The sequence below is a fragment of the Neomonachus schauinslandi genome, chromosome 7 (assembly GCF_002201575.2).
Source record: "Neomonachus schauinslandi chromosome 7, ASM220157v2, whole genome shotgun sequence".
NCBI classification, from domain to species: domain Eukaryota; kingdom Metazoa; phylum Chordata; class Mammalia; order Carnivora; family Phocidae; genus Neomonachus; species Neomonachus schauinslandi.
Genome location: NC_058409.1, coordinates 55128531 through 55149509, shown reverse-complemented (window position 1 = coordinate 55149509; position 20979 = coordinate 55128531). Strand labels below are relative to the sequence as shown.

Below are 20979 nucleotides of genomic sequence, written 5' to 3'. Positions count from 1 at the left end.
CGAGACGTGGACAAGTCTTAGTCAACAGTAAATTGCCCTCAGTACCAAAGAAGTCCTCCAATATCTGCAAATGTCCATGAGAGCTGTAAGACCCATGCTGTCCTTGCTGAGAAGTACATCCCACAGGGATAAAACTGTGTATTCTCAGTTCTCTTGGAGGACAGTAGAAAGAGGATTTCGGCATCCTGCTGCCCGCACCAGTTAGTGCAATTCTGCCTTGTGCTCTAAATAATTCTACTCCCCTGGCCCAGAGTTCTACTGGCTGTAAGAAGTCTAAAATGATTTAGCTCAGCATTTGCTTCTGCATCACATGAGAACATTATTTTCTGATGGTAGTAAAGGAGGGGATTACTCAGGAAAACAAAGCACAATGTCAGGTGCCAACATTCTGATATATTTATTCATGTTTGTATTTGTGGATGGAAACTTTTTCCATGCTACAAAGTTCTGTTAGAAACAAGATGCTACAAATCAATAAAGAATAGCTATAGTTATTGCCTATTAGAATAACAAACAGAAAACCAACAGATACAACTAATTTGGTATACACAGACATTCAATTGTTTTCTGCTCTAAAACTGATATGAACACCACCATTTTAATTCCTTTATGGCATTTTCTCTGGAGATACAATTTTTTTTTTGAGATACAATTTCTTATTGCCCATTGCTTTGTGCTTCTCTTACCAGTTCACGTTTGTAGCATACCAAAGAATTACAGAAAACTGTTTTTCTACCAAAGAGGGGCTAGTTGCCACCATGTGGTCATTCATATATTACAATGAAAAAGAAGCAAGGTACAAAAATTAATGTATACTTGTGCACACACGGGTGTGTGTGTGTGTTTTGTGTATGTGTCTAATGTGTGCTGAAGCCTGGGAATACTGAGTATGAAAGGCTTTTAACTAGCTGGTCATCAAAATCATATATAATAGCTATTAAAAACTCACTTAGCTAGCAGCTTGTAAATCACTGGGGTTGGTTACTCAACGACTAGACAAACAGATTTCTTGGATACTGTTTCCACTTGGGTTTTCCAGTTCATACGGTTCCAGCTGGCGGTACTCAAAAGTCACACGATTTATGTGCTTTCCGCTGGACACCATGCGCACCACCGTGTTGTCACAGCCAATTTTCATTTGGGCTATAATTCATGAAAAAAGTAAAAGGTTCCCTGCAGGTTAGAAGCCACACAAACCATTTCCATCCATAAGATCATTTAAACACAAAGAAAGCGAGGGGATGTAACTCCTCTCACATACTCAAACCATGCTCCTGCCATCAGGTGAAAAGTTCTGTTTTCATTTTTATTATAATATATAATTAATTGTAGAATACTGAAAGTGAACTCAGTTTTCCTCATGTGCAAAAACACTGTTAGCCAAATAAAACTGGCTGGAGGGGCACCTGGGTGGCTCAGTCATTAAGCGTCTGCCTTCGGCTCAGGTCATGATCCCAGGGTGCTGGGATCGAGCCCCGCATTGGGCTCCCTGTTTGGTGGGGAGTCTGCTTCTCCTTCTCCCACTCCCCCTGCTTGTGTTCCCTCCCTTACTGTCTCTCTCTCTCTGTCAAAATAAATAAATAAAATCTTAAAAAAAAAAAAATGGCTGGAAAGAGGAGTTAAAAAGAAAATCACAGGGGGAAAAAAGAAAGAAAGAAAATCACAGGCCCAAAATGGTGCCCTTTAGGCCAAGGTATGAAACTGTGGCTTAATACCTAATCTAATTGTAATTTCAACCTCCCCCGGAAAGGTAGCCTTAACCAGTCAGTCAGGAATTTTTCTATCAGTGTCAGTGAGTCAGCTACAGGGGCCCTCTCCATCCCCCAAAAGGAGGATGAGGCAATCTGCATGACAAGACACCTTGCTTTTCCCCCTAAGGGAAAGTGCCCTTGTCTGGAACAATCTCTTTCTTTTGCCAAATTTCTTGCCCCACCCTCCTTCTATAAAAACCTTCCATTTTGGGCGCCTGGGTGGCTCAGATGGTTAAGCGTCTGCCTTCGGCTCAGGTCATGATCTCAGGGTCCTGGGATCGAGTCCTGCATCGGGCTCCCTGCTCCTTGGGAGCCTGCTTCTCCCTCTGCCTTTCTCTCTCGCTCTGTCTCTCATGAATAAAAAAAAAAAAACCTTCCATTTTGTACAATGCTTTGGAGACCCCTCTACCTGCTAGATGGAATGTTGCCCCATTCATGAATTGTTTAATAAAGCCAATGAGATCTTTAAAATCTATTCAGTGGAATTGTTATTTAACAGAGGCAATAAGATGTCTCTGCACTTTTCATGTTCTCCTACCTGCAAGGCTTCTGTAGTGCAGGCAAGCTGTCTACCCACCCCTACACCTCTGCTCTAGCTCAGTGTTCGCAGCAGGAGCAGTACCGCCCTCTAGGGACAGGTTGGAAATTTGCAGGGGCAGTTTTTGGTTGTCATTATCTGAGGATGCCAAGTGGCATTTAGTGGACAGGGCTAGAGGATGGAGTGTACTGCGGGATTTTACGCCGACTAAAAAAAAAAAATCACCCGTTTATTATTTTCTGAGCCTAGATAATAACTCTGTTTACATAAAAGCAAAAAATAATTTGCATAGTTTAGATATACACTAACATACTTGTTTTTGTTCTATTGTCCACCTGTACCTTTTGACTCATTTTTTCTGTGCTTCTTATATGGAATGGCTTTTGATATCCTTACTTCTCTTAAATCCAATCTTACTCATTATTTGTTTTTTTAAATTGTATTATTTGTGTAAGCATCTGGCAATGTTTATGTATATCTTCTAGTGCAGCTGTGACCAAACACTTGTATGTTAAAACTCATAGTAGTTTTATCGAAAATTTCTTTTATTTCTCCCTTGTCAAGCTGGGTCCTGAGGCAAGATTTATCTGCCTGACAATAATTTTTTCTGTTGTTTTAATTTTGTCTGTCTCCCCCCGACCCCTTGTCTCTGTCAGGCCTACAGCCTGAGAAACACTAGCATTATTATTGCATGACAAATGAAGTAAAACAGCCAGATACTTAATTGAGATAAAAGTCAATTTAGAGACATAACAAATATAAACCCTATAATTATTTTTATATAAGCACCTGGGAGTCTTGGTTAAGCTTCTATGAGGAGATCCAAATTTAATTTTCTTTACATGATTTGGAAGGTTATTCTTTTTCTGACCTTACTCTAAACTTTAATATATATATCAGGATCCATTTCCTTTGTTATGTGCACCTGATTTACTTATTATTTGACATAAATGTACCAAAATTACTCTGGTTTCAGTAACCTAAATTTTAAGGCACGAGTATTCCTTAGACCTTAATCTACTCTTCTTACCCAGAGCAAATGCATCTCCTCACAGGTGCCCTCCTGCATGGAAGGATCCAGTGCTTCAGAGAACACAGTAAGAGACGAGAAAAGCCACATGGACTGACTGTTTAAACCAGCAATTCCCAGCCACCCTCACCCCGCCTGACCATCATCCAATGGAAAATCGTCACTGATCCCTCACAAAGAATATCTGGTTCTGTTTGGCATGCTGTGTACTAAACTGGTCTTTCATTACCAGTGACCACTTTTAGGTTTCAGGACGTATTTCTGCTTTTGCCCCTAGAAGTTGGGGACATTCAGCAGGTCTGAGAATTTCTAATAAAGCATATAACTTTTTAATTTATGTACTATGAGTAATATCCACATACACATTCCATATATATATATGGAAAAGTTATTTAGATATTACTCCATTATTTAAACAAGATATTACTTCTTTATTATACTCTTACTAACTGATGATACATCTATCTGAAGCATAGTTTTCAGTTAGTAAACTCTCTAGTCTTTAGAGGATGAAAGCAGGCACCTTCAAGAAGGTGGAAAGAGCATAGAACATAAAAACTGTCATTTTCATGGTTTTCTTAGGGCCAACCTTAAACACGTACCCTTCTTTCTTCAAAGCTTCCTCTCCCAGGTTCAGATATTTTGGTAATGCTTGTCAATACCATACATATGCTCAAATGTAAAAATCCTTACATTGGCTCAAGGTGCAAAACCCAAGTTTTTAGGGTGGAAATTGCCTTCCCATGTATAAAAAAAATCTGAGGTGTTTTATTTAAGGAAGTATCAAGTTTTATTTAAGGAATCTTGACAGGCTCATAAATAATAATCAAAGAAATATCTCACCAGGGCCATGAAAGGAATAGCAGAGGTCAGCCAAAGGCATCATCTTGGAAGGGTCCAGCCCACGTCCTCCCAGCAGCTCCACAAAGTCTCCTATTCCCCCACAACCTGCTGAGGGGTTCTAAGAGAATAAAGCAGCAGAGGAAGATACATTTCAACCAATTACAGAAGTCAGACCATTTGACCAACCGCAAGGTGGTGAATTCCCTCAATCAGCCTTGCCATGTTGGCGGTGCCATTTAATTGAACATCCAGGACTCCGGAAATGAAAAGACATTTATAAGGAAAAAAAATTGTAAGAACTGCTCTTCTAAATCAGTTGAGCAATCATTTTCTTTAAAAGTGTGCATTAAAAAAAAAAAAATGTTATAATCTCAAGGACCGGAATGATGAAATGGGAATCTGTAAACTCCACATAAAATGAATGAAAATTGAATCTGAAAATGCTTTGCTTTTTAAATAAATCATCTGGACATACATATGGAATTATTCGAATTTCTTAATGCATGCAGTCAGCATTTATAAACAGGGCTTTCACATCAGTTTTTCCTTCAACTCACCTCTTTTCCTCTTCTTTATTTTTTTTATTTTTTTATTTTAAAGATTTTATGTATGTATTTGACAGAGACAGAGATAGCGAGAGCAGGAACACAAGCAGCGGGAATGGGAGAGGGAGAAGTAGGCTTCCCCTCAAGGAGGGAGCCCGATGTGGGACTCGATCCCAGGACCCTGGGATCATGACCTGAGCCGAAGGCAGACTCTTAACGACTGAGCCACCCAGGCACCCTTTTCCTCTTCTTTAGAAAGGACTTAGCCTGATCTTGGGACAATCCTTATCATTTCTACTAATGGGCATTCAGATTAGTTCTAAGAATGTTAAAGAAAGAATAGAGCCCTCCTTTGGGGTTCAAGGTAGGTAGAGTTACCAGTGTCTTTCTCCTCCCAACTAAAACAAATTTATTTCAAGCTACTCAAAACCAGAATGTATTCCAGAATGTAATCCACTGTTAACTGTTTTCCACTCCCTTCATCCTTTCCACACTGCCTTGTCCACAGCAATTCCTACACTTCACTTTCCCACAAAAATAAAGCAGCTACTCTCAGTCCCAAAGGTTGCACTTTGGGCCACCCAGCTCCTGTGATCAGGGCTGCTGGCCTCGTCGGCATGGCCCCCTGTGCCCACGGGCCCACACTTACAAGGGCCTTGTGCTTGGCTGAAGGCTCTGCTGTCACCATCCTGAAATTCCTAATAACTCTAAAATAAGGGCCCACACATTTTCATCTTGCACTGTCCCCCATAACTACATAGCTAGCTTTGCCTGTGATCCTCTCCTTCACTGAGGCACACTATCGCGAGATCTAGTGCAGAGTGGCAGGGTGCTCAGAGGTGAACCAGGTAGACCCTGCCACATAGGGAACAACATCTAAAATAGAAAATGTTAGGGGCACCTGGGTGGCTCAGTCGGTTAAGTGTCTGCCTTCAGCTCAGGTCATGATCTTGGGGTTCTGGGATCAAGTCCCATGTCGGGCTCCCTGCTCAACAGGGAGTCTGCTTATCCCTCTCCCTCTGCCCCTGCTCTCTTGCTCTCTCTCTGTCTCAAATAAATAAATCTTTAAAAAATAAATAAAATTGGGCGCCTGGGTGGCTCAGACGGTTAAGCGTCTGCCTTCGGCTCAGGTCATGATCCCAGGGTCCTGGGATCGAGTCCCGCATCGGGTTCCCGCTCCTTGGGAGCCTGCTTCTCCCTCTGCTTCCCTCTCTCTCTCTCTGTCTCTCATGAATAAATAAATAAAATCTTTAAAAAAATAAATAAATAAATAAAAAATAAAAAATAAATAAAATAGAAAATGTTAAACACACACATATATAAACACACATTCAAACATCTAGAAGACACTGAAATGCAACTAGAACTAAACAACAATTTAGGAAATAATATATAACACCAACTGTTTGGCTAATACAAGGAAGGAGGTGAGGACATACATTTTTTAAGTGCCTACTCTATCTTGGGTCCAATGCTTAGATGCTCTACACATAATTTCATCCAATAATGAAATAGAGGCTTAATTAGCCCTCCTGTGTACAGGGCTCATGCTCTTGTATCAAGAGTTGAGTGAGAGGTGAAGGAAAAAAATCTTAATTGCCTTTCCCTTCAGGAGAGGATATCCAGGGGGAACATCCCTTAAGACTGAACTTTCCACTTGGTTCTTCAGGTTCTAAATTTCAGCGGGAGGTGGTGAAGGGGAAATGGCAGGCCCCAGAGAGAGAAATGGGAAGTAAGGAAGTTGGGAAGAAGTAGGAGCTAAAATGAGGGAACCAAGCAGAAACAAAGAAGTTGGACACACCTGTTCCTTGACGTTCAATGACTTTTCTCTGCTCTTCCCAAACCTCTCAGCTAGTCTTAGGAATGAGAAGTACTACACTACCCTGCTGTGTTCAGCTCCTCGGCAACAAGCTCCTAGATTTCTCTGTTGAGGTTCTGGCTCTCTGGACTAAGCCACTACCATCTCTTGCCTAAACTGTGACAATGGCCCTTCCCGCCCCACTCTGGTCCCCACAGCCCCTTCACCAGCCAGAATGGCCTTTAGGTAAGCCTCTCCCTCTCGCCCCCCCTCCCCCGCCATGGACCTTGTTAATTAATTGGGTCACGAGATCAGCAGTTCCCAACCACCCTCACCGGACCTGAGCATAATCAAATGGATTATGTCGCTTTCCTGCCTGTACCCCTTCAGTGGTTTCCCAGTGCACTTAGAATAAACTCAAACTCCTTCATATGCCCTGCTGGGCTCTCCACACCCTGGCTCTGCCCTTCTCCCTGATGCTGTCCAGTATTACCCCCTCCCACTCTACCTTTCTATTTCTGGAAACCAGCAAGCCCACTCCTCCCTCTGAGTCTCTGCATTATTGTCCCCTGTGTTCCTGGCTTTTCCAGGGGCTGCTGGCTCCTTCCTACCTATCAGTCACATTTTACTTTAAACGTCTCCTTCTCAGAGGTTTTCTTTCCTGACCACCTTACCTCAAGGAGCTCCCCACCCCTCCCTCCCTTGTCTATCACAGCACTCTGCCTCATTTTCTGTTGGGCACTCATCACTATTTCGAACGCATTACACTTTTGCTTATCTCAACCCACTAGAATGCAGCTTCCATGTGAGCAGGACCTGTGTGGTTCATTGCTATTTCCAGCATCTAGAATAGTGCCTTGCACATAGGAAGAACCCAAAAACTATTTTGTAAAAGAATAGATGTTTAGAACACTGCAGACTTCAACATTTTTTCAAGGGGAAACGCCAAGATTACTCCTCACAGCTAAGAACAACTAACGTGCAGATCTCCCAACCTGGGATGGTGCTTGCCATCCATCTTCTGTGGTAAACATCAGGATTGACATACAAACAATCTCAGGCAAGACGGCTACGCCAAAGACATCTGCTTATTCTGGTCTTTATCAAAGGATTATTCTTCTACTAAGGCCCAATCAAAACAAACAAACAAACAAACAAAAACAGGCACTGGCCCATGAAATTAGGGCTTAATGGAAATTAGATATACACCTTTCTTCAGTGCTGGTCCTATTTATTTGGTTTTCACTGAAACCTGCCTGATTAGGAACAATGAGTGTCTTTGATGTCAGCAAATATATCAGCCATCTTAACCAAGGAATATGAAAAAGTGAAAGAAAATGAGAATGACTCAGAGTGAAGAAGCCGGCAGTACCAAAAAAAAAAAAAGTGGTCAAACTCAGCATTAGTTGTGAAGTCCATACAGAAGTTCATGGAAATATAGACTGATAGAGATTCTCAACTAATATTTTCATGCCAAATGTATTGAACTAAATGTAATGTAAAGAAGGGGTGCCTGGGCTCAGTCGGTTAAGCATCTGCCTTTGGCTCAGGTACTGATCCCAGGGTCCTGGGATCGAGCCTCGCATCGGGCTCCTTGCTCAGCAGGCTCCCCGCTGCCTGCCACTCCCCCTGCTTGTGCTTACTCTCTTTCTCTGATAAATAAATAAGTAAGTAAGTAAGTAAATAAATAAATAAATAAATAAAATCTTTTTTAAGAATGTAATATAAAAAAATCTTCAAAACTTTACTGTATTTTGTAATATAAAAATCCAATTCTGTATTTTATGCTACACTTAGCATTCCTTCATCACACAGTTCTATCACTGAGATACTTCTTTCATGTCATAAAAAAATGCCAAAATTCAGAAAAACAGCTGTGTAGATGACTCACACTAGGTTCTGCTAGGAGAGAATTTTTGTAAAAGAGGCAAGTACAAGAGAGTTCAATTGTAATTATATGCCACAACTTTCCCAATTGAACACATTTCTTACATCACAAGAGAAGTATTCAAGTAATCAGAAGGGGCACCTGAGTACGCAACATGCAGTGTAAGGGAAATAGAAGGGGGCTTTCATCAAAGCAGTGAGGGTACAGCCCATGTGGGACTGACAGCCAGCAGAAGGACACACTCCCACAATTTGCTAATGTCCACGTTTACCCTGTATGCTTCCTTCTCCTCTGATAAAGCTGTGGCCTCAGTAAATGATTGGGAAGTAAGAAAGCAACTTACCTTGAACTGCAGACCATTTAAGTGTCCCAGGGTAAGATCCGATATTTTGATCGCCACGGGATAAATTATGGAGAAGCTGCAGTTTTGCCGCAGATGCGGGACTACCAGGGTAAACCTTCCGCTGGGGGTCTGGGAAATCACATTGCAGGCTTTGTGGAAAAACAAAACCACATTTTCACTATTTGGTATGCTGGGTTTTCATAGAAATTTATCCTATCCTTATTCTAGGCTCCTATTCAGGGTCTAGGGCTTTTGTGGCCTGGACGAGAATAGGTATCACAAGGGCAATTTGGTCCCGGGAGGCAAGGGGGCTTCTAATCTCAATCTCAAGGAGTTACCTTGTTTGCAACAATCGTAAGACATAAAGTAATAATCAAACAACACTAGCTAGTAGAAGTTCTAGAAACACTTCATTAACTAGGGTCCAAATTTGAGCTGTAAATCTGAAAGAATAAAAGCTCAAAGGTGAGGCCAGAACTCAAACCCTGCCTGCCTGAAAGCTTCATTCACTGAACTTGGAACCATAATGATATTTTTAAAATAATGAAGTCAATAAATAAAAAAATATTACAAAACAGGCTGAGAAAAACAGAAAGCAGGCTTATGTCTGAATAAATATTTGCTGGGTGTTAAGTGGTAACTTGACTAAAAGGTAAAATATTTTTTAAAGGTAAAATATTAATGTTTAACTTTATCGTAAGACTTTCTGATTTGTTTTGTATCTCAAATCTAGATTTATAATAAATTTATTCTCCTAACTATGAAACTAGAAGTATCAGAGTTTTGCTGATCATGGGCCAAAGATTTCTAATTGATCAGAATAGTCAGAACTACCTCTTTCTCCTTCCTATGTTTAAATTACACTTAATTTCAAAAAGAACTGAAATACCTTGGTGATTCTACAAGATTGCTGATTTCTAACCACACAAAATATAGAAGTGTTGTTTTCTAGTGTTATTCTGCTCCAGTTCTCAAAAATGGACTTTTGGGGGGGGCTTCTTTTTTAAAAAATAAAAATTGGAAGGTAAGTCAATACAGTATTCTTTGGCAGATTAGACCCCATTCTTCCACCATTTGAAGTGTTAATACCATTGTGTGCAGTTAAAAATGATTTTTTTTCTTTTCCCGATTTAAAAAAAATACATTTTTCTCTTAGTGGAGAAAAATAATAAGTAGTTGGTTCATGAACTCATTTTGATTACAATAACATGTTTTAGGGCTGGGCTGTTCAGCTTTATAGCATCAATATGTGTATCCAACAGAAATGAAATTAGAGTGGTGGGCTCCAAATTAGAAAGCAATGCTGAGGTCCTTCAGTCCAACCCTCTGCTTAGGACATGAAATCTGTCTATCACTTCCCAGATAGAGCCTTTGCCCAAATATCTCTAAGAAGGCAACCTCAGATCTGATTCATCAAGCTAATCCTAGATCAATGGAATGACTCAGAGGGATTAAAGTTTGTCACTGAATCCATCATAGTGCCTCAGAAGATCAGAAAAAGACTAAAGAAAAAAAATAAAATATTACCCACCAAAAATTAATATCCTACCTAGCCTGGGAAATCAATTAAAAACTGTGAATTGATTTTCGGAATAAGGACTAGGAAATATCCTTTAAGTCATTTCTAATGACAAAAGAATTTCCATTCAAATCATTCCTCACTTCAAATTTCTTAAGTCTGGTGCAATCACACTACCTTTGAAAAGCAGATCTGAGACTCCCTCCAAGTCCTGCCTTCCCACTAAGAGAGGGAGTCCACTTACGAAAGAGGTTGGGATCTGTCTTTATGGTGAAGGTGAATCCATTTCCTGGTTCATGAACCCGGAAGAAGATCATGGCCACATTCTGGGAAGATCTGATGCTCCTTCGGCTAAGACCACTGTCACAGAAATCTATGTACCGCTCAGTTGTGGGGAGAGGATGATCCTGGGAACTGGGGAACTTCTCCCCCTTAAGAATCCAACCATCAAATACCTTCCAACAAAAAAAACACACAGATGTAGATGATCATTTCCATCAACTCCTGAAGTCACAGGTGTGTTGGAAAGGGGGGAGTTACCTAGCAATGAGCCTTCCGTCCTAAGTGGGCAACTGACAGCCTGCACTCCCCTGACCACTTGCTTTCCATCTGTATATATATTTGGACCAATACTTGTTTGCAAGTATTATTATTAATGATTTTTTTCTTCATAAACCTTAAAGTATCCAAAGTAAGTAAACTTTGTTATACTCTGTTTTATAATTTCAGCCTCCTTGGTATGAAACTGTAGACAATATACATTTTTATCTTGGTCACATTTTCCACACATCCCATCTTCCGAAGAATTCCACACAAGCATAATTTGGGTTTCAGCTTTCTCTTCCTTCTCCATGTCAACATATTAACAAAACATCTCAAAACTAGCAAAAGCAAAAAACAGGAGCAGCAACTTTACCTACTTGCCAAAGGCTGTAATATGCCCACTTCCCTCATTTTGTAACTCTTATTTCACATTAAACTATCAAGAACTACTTCAACACTCAGACAGCAATGGCTGTTATGCCACTTAGGACCTTTTTTTCCCCTTCACTTTGTTCAAGTTTGTGGTTAGATAAAAGGTCAGGCTCGACGAACAGTACTCCTAAAATCACCACAGGTCTCCAACTGAGTGAGTCCAACCTAGTGCACATTCGCAAAATCACCGGCTACAGATTACTTCATCACACTTAGTCGTCTTCTAAGGACTTGGACAGATTCCAAAATCACTCCACCTGGGAGGTTCTCATCGTGACCATCGCAACGGGCCTGCGTAGCCCCATCAGCCGGCCCCAGCTGAGCGGTCAGACTCACCGGGACGACTAGGAGTGGGCATGTGGTACGGTTGGGGGACTTGTCCTCGCCTCCCAACTGCCTCAGACTATAGACCCCCCTCTCAGCATCCGTCGCAGCCGCCAGAACCCTCCTGCTTCCAAACCGGGTCACCCGGGCATTGAGGACGGCCTCCGCGAGCCCGGCACAGCTCCACAGAGACGCGGGCCGGCCTTCGAAGCTGGGCGGGCCCTCCAGGTGGCCCCGAGCCGCGGTGCCAGTTAGTTGGTATCACTTTTCATCTAACACAGCGCTTCACGCCACAAGTTCAAGTCTTTGGAAGCGCGGGATCCCGGGAGCGCACGGAGGGGAATTTAAAGCACTGCAACGGGCGAGGCCGCAGGCCCTCGGGGGCGGGGCGAGGTTCGCTCGGTCCGGGAGGCGCTCTGCCCCTCGGGCACTAGCTCCCCACCCCGCAGCCCCCCGCTGGGCACCGCACCCCGGCCCGTCGCCCCTCAGGGCCCCGCGGCGGGGGCGGGGCGGGCGGGATGCCTCACCTTCAGGAAGTCGCCGCCCTGACAGTCGATGGAGACCAGGTCGTAGTGGATGGTGATGAACTCTTCGGGCTCGGCGATGAGGAAGGCGGCGCAGTGCAGCTGCGGCCGATCGGCGGTGAAGGTGAACTGGCCCGGGAGGCTCAGCATGTCCAGGCACCCTGCGGGAGGGCAGGGGGGCCGGGGGTGGGGGGGCAGAGCTGCGGCCACCGAGGCACCGGCTCCCGGGCAGCCCGTCTCACGTGCCCCGTTCCCGACTCCCCGTCCCCGGCGGGACCCCAAGATGGGAATCGCACCCCCCGCCCCGGCGGTGCCCGGGGCCTGCTGCCCTGGCGCGGAGCCTAAGCTCGCCACCTCCCCGCTGCCCGCGGACGCGCGCGGGCAGCCCGGACTCACGCAGAGCGCGGTGGTACAGAGGCGCCCCCGCCAGCTCCCGCTTCAGGCTGGCGCCGAAGAGCAGGAAAGGGTCGTGGTCCGCCGCTTCCCGCAGCTGGCAAGGAAAACGAGTCAGTCGGGAAAGTTCAAGAGGTGGGAAAGGGAACTGGCAGCGGGGCACTCTCCCTGCCGCGCAGCAAAGAGAATAAAGTGACGGGATACATCTCCCGCGTCCAGGGAAGAAAAGGTCTTAGACCCTTTCCATGAGACCCAGGTATCCCCAGGGGCCGAGGGAAGGACGGAGAGGCAGGGAGGAAGACCAGTCCAGGGGAAACCAGGAGAAAGAAGGCGCAAAAGATAGGGAAGAAAGAGCTAACCCCAACAAAGGCTGAGAGCTGAGGCAGCTTATCGATCCCCCAGGGCTGGACACACACACAGAACATGTGATGGGTCAGTCCGGAGATAGCTCACCTCTAGGTACCGGTTCTCCCCTCTTAGAGCCATCAGGAAGATCAGAATGAAGTGATACTGAAGTTTGAAAGAAGGAGACATGCTGGCCTGACTTCTGCAGCTGGTAGCTCCTCCCTGAAGGTCTCAGGCTTTGCTTCCCACACCTTCGCCCAGGCTGAGAGCTAGAAGCTGGTAGGGTCCCTTTGCTAGGTCTCTTTTATAGAGCAGTGAGGAGGGGAGGCTCTCTGCCCCTTAACTGATCTGAGCTCAGTAACCACGGGTTACTCTGTCTCAGTGACAAAGTGCGTGCTGATGACGAGGGTCCCCCTCTCAGCCACAAATTTTCAGAGTGGTCCAGCATTATTCACCAAGAATGATTTCAGGCACTTACAACTTATTGAACTAAACTGTGGGAGAAAGAACGAGGTAAGGCTAGAGAATAAAGGAGGGCATTTTGCTGGATCTGCCAAATGCTGAATTATCTCCTCTTGTGGATATTTAGGGAATTCTCGGTGTTGCAAAGCAAAGTGACAAAGTTACACACATGCATAAAATACCCAAACACTTATAACCTTATCATGCAGGCTTGTCACAGAACCTTGGATGGAATCATGCTGGAGCCTATCAGAGAATATAGTATTCGTGCAATTGCTCATGTCTCAGGAAAAAACATGAGGTGTTTTTAGTTATGAACAGAAGCTGAAGTCTGATTTTGCAGAAGATGGCTATAATGCAACTCAAGCTTTCTTTCTCTCCCTTCGTCTTTGCTTTATCCTGGTCCAGTTTCTTGTAAGCATTTCCCTAATGGAAAGCTAACTCAGGCATCTATGAACTTCTGGATTTTAGCTGAGCTTTGTCATTCAGCCCAAATGTATACATGGTAGGACACACTCCTGGGCCAGTGAACTGTGACCATGACCTTGGCATCCGTCTGAACCAGTGAGAGATGAAGTCATTGTATTTCACACCTTCAAATACGTAGATTATTTTGATATTCTGATAGAAAGAACTGCCCAGCAGCTTTATTATAACTGCTTATCAGCAAATGTACAGGGCTAACAAACGACTTAGAGATCCAGAAGTAAGCATCTTTGCTGATTAGATAGAAGACAGTTGTTTCCCCTTTATGTCAAAATTTGTGGGAAATATGGGGATGCTAAAATTTTGGCTTTCCAGTTTATGTGCTAAGCAAGGCAACTACAAATTCTAAAAACATCATGTTGTTTTACCTCTTTCTGCCTGATTGAAAACATGATACTACCTTTAGCTTTCTTTGTTATTAAAATTAGTACAAATAATGAGACCATAATACAAGTTTTCACTCAAGGAAATGGTTATAGTTTTAGTTTATAAATACTCAAAATTAAGCAGTAATTTACCTAGTGGTGTTGGAACTTGATATTTTCATATTTAAGACTATTTGAGCTCTAGGGGCGCCTGGGTGGCTCAGTCGTTAAGCGTCTGCCTTTGGCTCAGGTCATGATCCCAGGGTCCTGGGATCGAGCCCCACATCAGGCTCCCTGCTCTGCGGGAAGCCTGCTTCTCCCTCTCCCACTCCCCCTGCTTGCGTTCCCTCTCTCACTGTGTCTCTCTGTCAAATAAATAAATAAAATCTTTAAAAAAAAAAAAAAGACTATTTGAGCTCTAAAGGGGCTGCCCCTTAGTTGTTCAACTGGAAGGCCTTCCTACCATACTCCAATTTTGGAAACAGTCCTCAGACCACAGAGAGCCTGAAAGGGAATGGTACCCAAAGGTCATGAACCCTGGGCACCATGTCCTTCTCCCCATCTTGGGACTGTTTAGATGTCTGAATTCCAGAGAGGATATAAAGAAACCTAAGAGGAATAAAACAGTAGAAAAATAAATGGTTTAAGACCAGTTTGCTTGGCCTCAAACATGTCAGGCCATCTTCAGGCCTCTCTCCCTCACTGTTCATGCCTGAAAAAGCTCAGGCACACTCATCCCACATGCCATGGACACATTTTCCTTTTCTGTCAACCTAGCTATGGCCTTGGCCTGCTCCCAGGATTTAGCCCAGCACTCAGCTTTGGAGACTCCTGTTTATCCCACTTTGGGGGTCTGGCTTTGGTAGCATCACCATGGAGATAGTCTTCTATCTCCTTCTGCCCCTACACACACACACCAATGATGTTCCTACATGCATTCATGATGTTTTCTCCTCAGGGAGTACACACAGGAAGAGCTGGGATATATGAGGGCAAACATAGCCACAGATAGATAATATTCTATTTTATATAACAACCCACAAATTATCACATATGGATGAACTTTATTTCCACAAAAGGTATCATGTTCACCAGCTTGGCAAATGTCTACTAATCCAACAGAAATTGTTTCTTGTGTTTTTATTATTATTATTATTATTAAGAGTAACAACAGAAGATATTTGCAAATGATATATCTGACAAGGGGTTACTATCCAAAATACATAAAGAACTCATACAAGTCAACATCAAAAAAACCCCAAACAATCCAAAACAAACAATCTGATTAAAAAATGGGCAAAGGACACCTGCCTGGCTCATGCAACTCTTAATCTTGGGGCCGTAAGTTTGAGCACCATGTTGGGTGTAGAGATTACTTAAAAATAAAATCTTAAAAAAAATGAAATGGGAAGAGGAGCTGAACAGATATTTTTTCCAAAGACATGTAGACGTCCAACATATATACATGAGAAGAGGCTCAATGGCACTCATCATGAAGGAAGTGCAAATCAAAATCACAATGAGGTAGCATGTCATGCCTGTTGGAATGGTTAAAATCAAGATTACAAGAGACAAAAAGTGGAGAGGATATGGAGAAAAAGGAACCCTCATGCACTATTGGTGGGAATGTAAATTGGTATAGCCACTGTGGAAAACGGTATGGAAGTTCTTTAAAAAATTAAAAATAGAAATACCATATGATCCAATAATTCTACTATTGGGTATTTACCTGAAGAAAATGAAAACATTAACTTGAAAAGACATATGCATCCCCTGTTTGTTGAAGTATTAAATATAATAGCCAAGACATGGAAGCAACCAAAGTGTCCATCAACAGATGAACAGATAAGGAAATGTGGTATATATACATGATGGAATATTGCATAGCCATAAAAAAGAATAAGATGGTGCCATTTGAGATGACATGTATAGACTCTAGGGTATTATGCTAGATGAAATAAGTCAGACTGAGAAGGACAAATATCATACGGTTCCACCAATCAATCAGTCAATCAACCAATCAACCAACAAACAAAAAACAAAATCAGAACTGTAAAACACAGAGAATAAACTGATGGTTGCCAGAGGAGAGCAGGGTTGGGTGAAAAGGGTAAAGGGGATTCCAGTTATGGAATGAGTAAGTCATGGGAATAAAAAGCAGAGCATAAGGAAGACAGTCAATGATATTGTAATAGTGATTTAACAGGACAGATGGTAGCTACGCTTGTGGTGAGCATAGCGTCATGTATAAACTTGTCAAATCACTAAGTTGTATACCTGAAACTAATGTAACGTGTGTCAACTCTACTCAAAGAAAAAAAAAAGGAGTAAGTATAAAAACTAGAACCTATAAGGGAAAACTAAGAAAACCGAACAGGAGTCAAAGAGAAGCCAAGCCAGGTAGCCATTCTCTATGAGCAAAAGTATAAAAAAAATGGGTGAGGGGCGCCTGGGTGGCTCAGTCATTAAGCGTCTGCCTTTGGCTCAGGTCATGATCCCAGGGTCCTGGGATCAAGCCCCGCATCGGGCTCCCTGCTCCATGGGAGGCCTGCTTCTCCCTCTCCCACTCCCCCTGCTTGTGTTCCCTCTCTCGCTGTCTCTCTCTCTCTCTGTCAAATAAATAAATAAATAAATCTTTAAAAAAAAAATGGGTGAAAGCAATGGGACAGTAATTTGGATGAGACAGAAGAAAAGTTTCTGGAAAATAAGTAGGTCTATATCCACAGACAAAAGAGGAATTGTTTTCATAAAAACATGTTTTCATGTTTTCAAACAACTAGCGTAATATTTCAAAGCCATTTGTTCAACCAAATTGACCGGTTATTTTGAAATACATTCTTAGTAAGCCCAGTGTCCCTAGGCATGCTGGTTGGAAATTATCTGCATATTCACCTCCATTCTCTGTACACATTTTTTTTTCTCTCCATATTTTTTGAGACAACCTCTTTAATGTTGATGTTGGTACAGTCCCTGATCAGTGCTTTTTAGGTCTTAAACTACTGTTGGGTGGGGTTAAGACATTCTTTTTGTTAGGTAGGATTAAGACATTTTTTCTTTCACAAATCCCCAGAGCAAACTGTCACCTGTGTTAAAGTCTGAAGATCAAGGTGGCCACACAATATAGATTCATATTCAATTCATGAACATGGGCAGTGGGGCGGGATTTTAAATTGTGCTGAGACTGAAGAGGCTTACCCAGACAATTTCTAAGTATGCAGGGGGGCACTCTGTAGTCACCCACATGGTCTATGATGTGATTGTGACAGCCAAGTGTTAAGCGTATGGAGTCTGCAACATCTTATACACTGAGGTATCAGGAAAAGCAGGAGATTACATAATCCCAAATCTCTTTCTATTGTAGGGTCAATCCCAAGACCCCCTTAAGTATTCCCTGCTTGTAGTAGTAAACTTTTTCTTTTGTTAATCACTTCAACAGAGAACACCATAGATACATGCTTTAGAAGACCTTCCTTTTTCCTTTCCTGACTGATATGAAAAGAAGTTGGGAAATGGTACATATGATTGAGTTCTTTAAGAAATCAAGATGACATGGGGTGCCTGGGTGGCTCAGTCGGTTAAGCATCTGCCTTCAGCTCAGTTCATGATCTTGGGGTCTTGGGTTCGGACTCCCCACTGAGTGGGGAGTCTGCTTCTGCCTCTCCCCCCTCTCCCCCTGCCTCTCCCCCTGCTCGTGCTTTCTCTCTCGCTCTAATAAATGAATAAAATCTTAAAAAAAAGAAAGATGACTGAATAAAACTCATTGTTAGCCAACAACAAAAAACTAATTTTCAGTTGCATTCAAGCTGACTTGCTATTTGAATAAATTTGGCTATTTTTAATGCAACCATTTTTTATTGTTATGTTAATCACCATACATTACATCATTAGTTTTTTTTTTTTTTTTTTTTTTTTTAGAGGATCTAGGATAGCACTTTATTTTCAACAGTTATATCCCCATTGGACAGGACATACATTTTCTTTTCTTTTTTTTTTTTTTATTTTTTTATTCTTATGTTAATCCCCATACATTACATCATTAGTTTTAGATGCAGTGTTCCATGATTCATTGTTTGCATGCAACCATTTTTAATAGATAAGATTTCTTTTTCAGATGTGTTTGAGATCAGGAAGGAAGAAACTAAATAAATACACTTGGGGAACTAGTATAAATCAACCTTTGAATGAAACCCTCATGTGTCAGTGATTTTCAACCCAAATCCATTATCTTCTTTTGTTCTACGTAAGATGACCAGCAGTGATATGTGGAATTTAAGAAATAAAACAGAGAATCAGAGAGGAAGAGAGGGAAAAAAATAAAACAAGATGAAATCAGAGAGGGAGACAAACCATAAGAGACTCATAGGAAACAAACTGAGGGTTGCTGGAGGGGAGGGAGTGGGGGATCGGGTAACTGGGTGATGGGCACTAAGGAGGACACGTGATGTAATGAGCACTGGGTGTTATATGCAACTGATGAACCACTGACCTCTACCTCTGAAACCAAAAATACACTATATGTTAACTGAATTTAAATAAAAGTTTAAGGGCGCCTGGGTGGCTCAGTCGGTTGAGCGACTGCCTTCGGCTCGGGTCATGATCTCAGGGTCCTGGGATCGAGTCCCACGTCGGGCTCCCTGCTCTGCGGGAAGCCTGCTTCTCCCTCTCCCACTCCCCCTGCTTGTGTTCCCTCTCTCGCTGTGTCTCTCTCTGTCAAATAAATAAAATCTTTAAAAAAAAAAAAATAAATAAATAAAATAAATAAATAAATAAATAAAAGTTTAAAAAAAGATGACCAGGGCGCCTGGGTGGCTCAGTTGGTTAAGCGATTACCTTCAGCTCGGGTCGTGATCCTGGAGTCCTGGGATCGAGTCCCACATTGGGCTCCCTGCTCAGTGGGGAGTCTGCTTCTCCCTCTGACCCTCTCCCCTCTCATGCTCTCTCTCACTCTCTCTCAAATAAATAAAATCTTTAAAAAAAAAAAAAAGATAACCAGCAGTGAGTAAAGATTAGGATCTTGGGGGGTTGCAAGTGACTGATACCAAGTTTGAACTTAAGCAAAAAGGGGAACCATCAGGACACACGGACATCTTGCACACTGCATGGGCAGAACACTGGAGACAAGGGTTTGAATGCCTACTCTCCAGTCTCTCTGCCTCAGGCTGCCTTCCCCTCCTACGTGCAGTGTCTGTGGCAGTAAACTGGCCACCAACCATTCCTAAGCTTTACATGTTACCATTTGACAAATAAAAAAAACACCCTGAATCAATGTTCTCATCATCCCCAGTCCACACAGCTTTGTGGGAAAAGGCTCAGAGTCCAGGGGATAAGATCCTGTCATAACATGACTGCTCTCACTACAGCCATATGGATGGAGTAGGGAGAAGCAGTTTCCAGAAGGGATGCTGACTTCACAAAATAATAAGTATCTTCAAAAGACTGAAAAAAACAAAAGAAAACAAAACAACCCCGGTTTAATGACCTCTTTGATCATAAGTTTTCTCACCTGTAAAATGATGATCTACAATGAGTATTATTTTAGGAATTAAATATTGTATGTCCCACACAAAGGAAAGCTGCCAAACAGTGATGATAGGAGAAAATGAGAGATTAAATGATCTGCCCAGATTATCACCATGAGTCAGAAACAAAGTCTAGACGCAAAAGATCTCCCTATCTCCAGCCAGGTAATTGATCTTCCTTCAAAGACAACATCCCTGGAAATTAACCCCCAAAATTTTATTTTGGGTTTAAAAAGTGACTACGCTAGCAGCAAAAAGTGAGATGGCACAGCGCAAAGCAAGATACTGGCAGATCAATAAGTACAAAGGAGACTGGGGATTGTTCACACTTCCTTGACTTTGGAGTGACACTGTTATCTCAACTTCCTTCAGGCTTACTCCAAAATATGCCGTGACTAACATCCAGCCAATAGATCATGATGAAATGCAATTTAATAATCCCTCACTGCCTGCATCAAAGGGAAAAGTACAGCCGGGTCCAGAACCGTTGGTGTATTTGTCATTAGGTAGTGGTGACGCGCATCAGCACATCACATCAGCCTCTGCTCTGACGGAAGAGAAACGAAGTGCAAAGAGTCTCATTTCTTGGTGACTTAAAAGAAATCTAAAGGAGACAAGTCTGCCTATTATGTGGAGTGACAGGAGATGTTCTCAATAAGGAAATCAGTAGGGATAGCTACCTAGCAAGCTAGGCATTAGTGAGCTCTCTGTGGTTCCTTCTTAGCACTTTTTTTTTTTAAGATTTTATTTATTTATTTGACAGAGAGAGAGGCAGGGAGAGAGGAAACACAAGCAAGGGGAGCAGCAGAGGGAGAAGCAGGCCTCCTGTGGAGCAGGGAGCCCGATGTGGGGCTCGATCCCAGGACCCTGGGATCATGAGCTGAGCCAAAGGCAGACGCTTAACGACTGAGCCACCCAGGTGCCACCCCTTCTTAGCACTTTTGTGAGACCGCTGCCAGTGGTCAGCTTGCTTCGACCCTCTGTCAACCCTTCTTCTCCTTCCTTCCTTCCTCTTCCCTTCCTTCTTCCCTTCTCTTCCCTTCCCTTCCCTTCCCTTCCATTCCTTCCTTCCTTCCTTCCACAAACTGTGAGCAACAGATTGAGCTGCTCTACATTCATAGTATTGTATATATACCCTGACAACCCTTTATCATATTTTATTATAACTTTTAATATATCCGTCTTTGACTCTAAATGTAGACTCCTGGAAGTCTGGCCCGGCGGCTCCTCCCTCTCTGGCTTCAGCACACACACACACCTGGAACTTGTGGATGGTACCTAAAAGCAAACTGAATGGAGGGGCTTCTGCTCTTCCTACCGAGTTATAAAGA

General features: G+C 42.7%; 1 protein-coding gene across 1 annotated transcript; it reads right to left on the bottom strand.

Annotated features, from left to right (window-relative positions):
- Window positions 1–387: 387 nt before the first annotated feature.
- On the bottom strand, window positions 388–13375 carry LOC110589493 (corticotropin releasing hormone binding protein). The gene is made up of 7 exons (XM_021700011.1): window positions 12925–13375; window positions 12475–12568; window positions 12082–12239; window positions 10500–10710; window positions 8737–8885; window positions 4163–4280; window positions 388–1143 (listed from the first exon to the last, which is right to left on the bottom strand). The coding sequence occupies exons 1-7, from the start codon at window positions 13003–13005 to the stop codon at window positions 986–988; spliced, it is 969 nt and encodes a 322-aa protein (XP_021555686.1). The 5' UTR covers window positions 13006–13375; the 3' UTR covers window positions 388–985.
- Between the last annotated feature and the right edge of the window lie 7604 nt (window positions 13376–20979).

What these genes read in the sequence shown, in the direction of transcription:
- LOC110589493 (XM_021700011.1), bottom strand. Translation starts at nt 13,005, where the DNA reads ATGTCTCCTTCTTTCAAACTTCAGTATCACTTCATTCTGATCTTCCTG. An exon ending in GGGAGAACCGGTACCTAGAG is followed by an intron (nt 12,569 to 12,924) that starts GTGAGCTATCTC and finishes TTTCCTTGCCAG; the next exon opens with CTGCGGGAAGCGGCGGACCA. An exon ending in GACAGATCCCAACCTCTTTC is followed by an intron (nt 8,886 to 10,499) that starts GTAAGTGGACTC and finishes TTTTCCACAAAG; the next exon opens with CCTGCAATGTGATTTCCCAG.